At 38.7% G+C, this 6790-nt stretch overlaps 1 protein-coding gene across 5 annotated transcripts in view; it reads right to left on the bottom strand.

Annotated features, from left to right (window-relative positions):
- Nucleotides 1-6193, bottom strand: part of BRDT (bromodomain testis associated) — a 29904-nt gene extending 23711 nt beyond the window's left edge. For 4 of the 5 annotated variants that reach the window (XR_012588803.1, XM_074598468.1, XM_074598467.1 and 1 more), the window contains exons 1-2: nt 6112-6193; nt 1210-1454 (exon numbers count right to left, since the gene is read on the bottom strand). Coding sequence is in view for 3 of the 5 variants with exons in the window: in XM_074598468.1 (XP_074454569.1) it covers nt 1210-1401 (192 nt within the window). In the remaining 2 variants the exon portion in view is untranslated. Of the gene's footprint in view, nt 1-1147; nt 1455-6111 lie in introns of those variants that run through there. The other variant, XM_074598469.1, reaches the window with a different exon arrangement.
- Nucleotides 6194-6790: the final 597 nt, after the last annotated feature.

Raw genomic sequence — 6790 nt, forward strand, 5'->3', positions numbered from 1 at the left:
CTGAGGCCAGCTGCAAATGTTGCTACAACTCTGATTGAATGATCCTTAATACTAACCTTAAGTGACAGTTCCTTCCAAGAAGGAAAAGGAGTAAGAAAAAGACACAGAAAGATTGTCACTTTGACTGTGCTTTTGGACGAACTGACCAAATGAGTTTGTCACAAGAAACAGCTGCAGATAAAGGCTTTTGTCTGCTCTAAACAGAACCAATGATTTTTTAGGAATAGTCTTGGAAATTTGAAAGAACTAAATAGAATTGCTTAAGCAGGGGGAGAAAAAAAAAAAGAGGAAATAAACCCATCATTTTATTTAACACCTTTCTACTTTTCTACCAAGAGCAGTGTCTTCCAGGTCATTTGAAATACCATTGTGTGAGTAACCAATGTTCTCATTTGACCAAAAAAGCTGGGGTGATCCAGAACTGGAGCCTAAAGATACCTGAATTAAGACAATTTGTCACAAGGCATATTCTTTCACTTTGTTACAATTAAATTGTAACATAAATAAAACCCACAAGGGAATACAGAACAAGTATTTAAGCATCAGATCTTCTATTTCCTAGAAGAATGTTCTACCACTGTGGCATGATGAGAACACCAGATCTCTTTTTTTTCCTTCCCTATTTTTGCAGGGACATTTAATTCCTCTAAAAACCTCAGAGCAAGATGCCAAAGTTGATTTGAAATTAAGGAGTACTACAAATGTAATTACTTGTATGCATCAAGCTGGATCCAGATTTGCCTATTTACTTTAGGGTCAATCAGATCGCTTTTCTGTCAAAGTATTTGACACCAAAAGAGGCTGGCTGCCTCCTATTAAAAATAAAAAACCTCAAAGGCAAAAGAAAATACTCATCGTATGCAGCGTTAAGAAATATGGCTAAACCAGCAGGGAGGTGGAAAGACGACAAAATAGAACACCAACATCCAGGAACTCCAAGAGGCCTATCTAAGCATTCTTATTATCCCTTAGAAATATTGATTTACTACAATCTCAGACCAGAAAGAAAACGAACAAAGATGCAGCATTTAGTATGAACCAGAGAGAAAACCAGTTTTCTTGCAGACTTGGTTTAAAGAAAGCAGTTCATTTGCAAAAGTAGTCTTCCATGATCTGTTGGATCAGAAAAAAACTCTTTTAAACCAACCTTAATTCACAAGTCCTGCAATACTTTATGTATTAATACCCCAATTCCAAAGTGGTTCTTACAGGAAGATTCAGTGCTGCTGCATCTACAGGCTGATGAAACGGCCAGGAAAAGTTGTGCCTCCACATGGCTTTCATGACCACCCTCTGTAAGTACTGAAGTTGGTTTGTTTGACAACCACTATTTTTACTATTTATGTATTCTGGTGGAGGAGGGTTAATAATAATAGAATGGTGTTGGCTTGGAACAGACATCTTTAGCAAGTTTGTATATCCACTTGTTCAGAGATCTTCATTATACATCTAACCTGGGGAAAAAAAAAGAAAAATAAAGAGTGTTCAGTGAAGATATCTAGATTTAATGCTGTTTACATGTTCACCTCTGTTTGTAGAGTGCCAGTACTGTAGCAACAGGTATACCTTCATGGTTTAACCAAGACATTTGTTTTACAGTACATAATAGGATGTGCTGGACCACTAGAAGTCAGTTCTTTAGGTTATAAACAGCTACATTTGTAAAGGCTTAAAGAGGAGGCACATTGAGATCTGCAAGATTTCCCTAGAAATAAGCTTCTCACCAGGGTTCATGTATCAAAGTCTGGGAATACATCCTCTGCCTCCTCCCCTCCACAGATGGAGTCCTACAGAGGAGGTTTAACCTAAGAAGCAGCTTTACAGCACACACTAAGTCTCACTTAGCACACAGCAATAGCTAGGTATTGCCTTCCTCATGTGTCTCAGTCAAGTCACCACACAGAAGTCCTACAACTGACAATAAAATGCTTTAGGATGAGTGTATTTTGAAAGAGTCCTTTTCATTTTTTTTTTTTTATACTCACGACAGTACTTTCTGCCACCATGCATCAGCTTTGTTATGTACCAGAGGACTATAAAAGGTTGATTACCCTCACCAAACAGTTTTGGGTCATTTAAAAGATACTGCAAGGAGCAACCATGGTAATTTGTCTTTAGCCAGCGCAGTGCTGCTGTGCTGGAACAGAACATGCAGGTACTTAGGAATGACAGAGGCTGTGTTTTAGGGTGCATAGCACCAGCACTAAGCTAGCCAAGACCTTAGTCAAGTATGATTACAGAAGTTACAGTCCTTGCCCACCGTCTTGGCTCATCGAGTTACACTTTGTCAAGAGTGTCACTTTCTTCTCATTAAGACAAAAACCATGATATTTTCTCATTCTAATGTTAGTTCCTTGGTTTACTAATGTGATGGTTTCTTTTTGTGAGTTCATTCAGTTGAGCATTAGTTACTCCATTCTCTGTTTGTCCTTCTTTCTGCTAAAAAAAAATACAATAGCCTGCTTTTCATCATGTTATAAAGTATTTAATGAATTTCAGAAAAGGTCATAAGCTAACTAGCTACTATTATCAGCTGAATAGCATCTATGCCCTACTCTTACAACAACTGTAACATCCCGTCAGGCATTACATATCACACATCTTACATTTTCATCTTTGTTCTTTATTTCAGCATTCAAAAGCATGCCTCTTCTCAAACAGCTCTTGAAGCTAAGGAGCTGTTCCGATTTCTCCCCCATGTGTTCAGTCTAGTCATTTACAGAATGCGGATGTCTTCCGTTGACCGATACTGCCGTCAAGGTAAAAGCTGTCTTTTTTTCTTAAATCAGGAAAACATATCAAACCTGAGTTGTTAATACGAGGAACAGTTCTGGGCTATGAGTCAGCATACCTATTTAGACACTACATCAGTAATAAAATTAATACAAGATCAGGTTGGTTTGAGGTCCACAGTAAAGCAGGTATCAAACCCACTGTTATTTTTCATAGTATTGATTTCACTTGAGAGGACACTTTTAATAGTTTAGGTATGAAATTTTAGTTTCAAGTCACATAAATAACAAGCTGTGTTAATTTTAAATTGGAGAATAATCATCCTCTGTCACCTGCATCTTCTGATGAGACCAAATCTAGCACCAACTCTAAAGCAAATTTCAAAAAACCCAAAGAGAACCTAGTTTTCCTGGAATAAAACATTCAGCTGCCAGGGTACAGCATGTGCAAACCAGCTAGCACTCTACAGACAGTGAGGACAGAGTCTGCCTTGTGCTTAACAGTGTGCTAACTCTGAAGTTAGGCATTTCTCTGCTGCCTGCTTTTGAAAACTAATTGGTACAGTGGGGAACTTGGTCTCTTAATTCAGAAGGGACTTCACAATCTCATTCCGCGCCGCCCCCCCCCCCCCCTTCCCACTTTTTCCTTCCTGAGGGGCTTAGAAACACCATAACTCACAATGGCTCCTCACAATACTGAAGTCTCAGCTACCTCCTTACAGAAAAGTTAACAGTTTTAAGCTATTAGCTGGATATCATTTTGCTCTTAGGTGCTGAGGCACTAACAGTAGAGCACAAAAATGTGTTGCATTTTTGTGGTTGTTGGTCTTGCAGCAACTTATTTTCTCCTAGGGAGAGGATGGTATCAGACAAACCTACTCTTTTTGACCACTCATTCTGTGCTTTCAGTTGGAGATGCCTGTAGCTACCCAGAGGGAACCCAGCCAGCTGGGGTGTACTGAACAACCTTACTGGCATTGTCCTTCAGTCAGTGCAGAGCCCTGTCTGCCTCCTGGCACAGGCCAGTGGCAAGCTCACCAGGTACCTTCTGTTGACACAGTACCACAGTTAAGGCATTCATATCACTCTCCCTCTGCACAAGCAATATCCACTTGTTTTCTAGAGTCTGCATGCCTCAGAAAATAGCAACACCTGCCTAATACGAAAAGTGAGTGCAAATGTAATCTCTGTTGCCAAGTACACAGTCTCAGGCTTTGTATGTCTTTCATTCAGGTGAAGACACACAAGCTGGTAGCAGTATCCAAAACAAGAAAGAACCAGAACTTAACAGAAAGTTTTATGCTGAACTTAGAGTCTGGAAGACCAAGTAAATTCCAAATACTGAGTTGCCCTGTGTATTCTAACAAGGGGGGAAGGAAAAGAAGGAGAGCACAAAGATGGAGGGAATAACAGCTGCAGAAATTGCAGTTTCCTCATCCTTTCCAGCACTACAGACATACAAAGATTTTATAACAGCATGCACAAAAAACTAAGTGGTACCCTCTGTTCTCTCCACCTCAATATATGTTTCATATTTAAAGGAACATACACTCTCACCCCCAAGCAATATATAGCCGCATCCAGTCCCAAGAGGAGCTCCTTTGAATACAAATAATTTCTACTGCTATATGGCATTTCTTGCACCAGCAGAAGTTTACAACAGAAGTTAAAACAAGCCAAAAAAGCTGAAAAACTTAAGTTGAACTCCATATATATTACAGCTTAGATAAGAAAAGCACATATAGTTTGCACCACCACACAGCACACTAAATGCTAACCTTTTCGCAAATGTATACATCTCAGAATGGAAAAAATCCAGACACACATGATCTGCCTCTCCTGTAACTGGTCATTATTAGAAGAACTCATAGAAGTTACGAGGTAGTTTTAAGAACCCTACAACCCAGCCAAGTCCATCATCCACACTTTTCATCTATTAGGCCACACTATCATTTCTCCCTGATTTTTTTTCTGCCAAAACACCCACATTTTGTGATATCAAGTGCAAGTTGTTCACCTTCCCCACATGAAGCACAGAAACTAGAAGTGAAAGACAGGAAGGGAAAGACTACAGTTTGAACTTAAAAAGTTCTCATCACAAAAAGCAGATAAATAGCATTTAGTACTGAAATAAGAATATAAAATAACATCCAATTTCTTGAATGTTTTATAAATTATCAGAGCAGAATCTTGAAGACAGCTCAAACTTGGCATTAAGAGTGCCCAATGAAACCAGAAGATTGAAGTTTTGTGTACATAACACAGTGTGTTGAGCCTAAATGCCTAGCTTTTAAAATCTTAATTTATGCTGTGGAAACTAACTTCCATGCCAACAAAAAAAGCTAAGACTGCATCTTCTAAAGGACAGGCAAGGGTTTATATTTTGGTCAATCCCTCCTTTACTGCTTCCCCTCCTTCTCCCTAGTCACACAGCACTCTTCTATATCTCAAAATAAAACACAAGTTTGTATACTGAAATAGAAGTGCAATCACATTGCAGCCAGCTAGATTGATTGATATTTTTCAAACCATCCCTTCGTAGCCCCTACTGAGGCAGGTTGCAAAGGTCAAGCAATCTCAAAAGAAAAGCTTTGCGTGTTTCCTGAAGGCCCAGTTTTGAGTTTCTAGATAACCTGATAGAGGTATGTTGGTTTTTTTTCAGTTTAAGAATAAAAAGCAAATAGCTCCCATGAATTCCCTCACTAGAGAAGTCAAGGCTTTTGGCAAAATATCACATCTTTTGATATGTGATATCAAACTTTTTTTTTTTTTTTAAGAAGAAATTATTTGCTATCACTGATAGCTCTCTAAAAGCAGGCATTAGCTAGCCTACTGAAAAGGTGGCTGTTTCCCCTTGTTTTAGCTGAGGTATCAACATAGAACCTGTATATACCATTCTTCTAGTCAGGAGCAGCAGCTCAGAGAAATATTAGCATACTATATAGGGAACAGAAGCATACCATCTAGCAGACTCTATACCCTAAGAACATTTCATCCCTCAACACCTTTTTAACAAGGTTTGTTTAGCTGATAGTCAGTTATCACGTACAAGTTTCATAAACAATATTGCACACACCCCCCGGTTGATGTATTAAGGCCACCCAGAACAGAGCAGACCCTTCTTACTCCAAGTAGCACAATCTCCTCTTTCAGAAGGACAACTATTCCCTTACAGATATTCATAAAACAGCATTTCATTATTTTTAGGACCTCTCCTGGGGTACATCAAACAAACATTAGTTGTAGAGACAAGCCGTATAAATATTAGATCCTGAGAAACCACTGACTTTCAGCTACTACCATAACCAAGCAGCCTTGCTAGCCTTAGGCAATTCAAAACTTAACTACCACCCACAGAGCAGAGGAGACATCTTTTTACCTTAGCTTTAGGGAAAGCCACAACTCATTTCCTCCCCACCTGAGGGGTGAAGGAAGAATAGAGTTTTAGAGGAAACACAGAGAACTCTTTATAATCTATTTACTCCTTCATTTTGCTCTATAGCCAACACCTGCAATCCTAACTAAAACCTACCCTATCAGCAGTTCTCATTGGGAAGTCATCAGTATAAAATAAGTACAGCTGCTAAAGGCTAAGACACACCAGATGGTTATTTATGCCAGAACTACTCACTAGTTAGTCAATACAACAAGTGAAGGTGTGCAAAAAGATGAGTGATTCTGCTTTGATCAATTTTTGGTTTGATTTTTCTTATCTTTGCTTTAAAGTCTGAAGCTTAAAGATAATGGAAGTGCTTATGTTTTATCAATTATCCTGAGTCATACTGTGTTGTGGCATAAGAGGGATGCAAAAATAGTGTATCTGGTTAAGGGCTCTACAGTATTCACGCCTGCCTTTGCTCTCTAGCTCCGTTACTTAAATTAAAACCCGAATATATTTAGTAAATGCTGCTGTAGCATAGAAGTGAGGACCAGGTTGTTTCCTAATGAATTTGATTTGTTGTCATTAAAACTACAAAGACTTGGAATTCAGACAGATTGTTTTGAATTTTGGCTATTAACTAAACTTTTGTTTCTCTCAGTACACCTAAAAATGTCAG

The sequence above is a fragment of the Larus michahellis genome, chromosome 8 (assembly GCF_964199755.1).
Source record: "Larus michahellis chromosome 8, bLarMic1.1, whole genome shotgun sequence".
NCBI lineage: Eukaryota > Metazoa > Chordata > Aves > Charadriiformes > Laridae > Larus > Larus michahellis.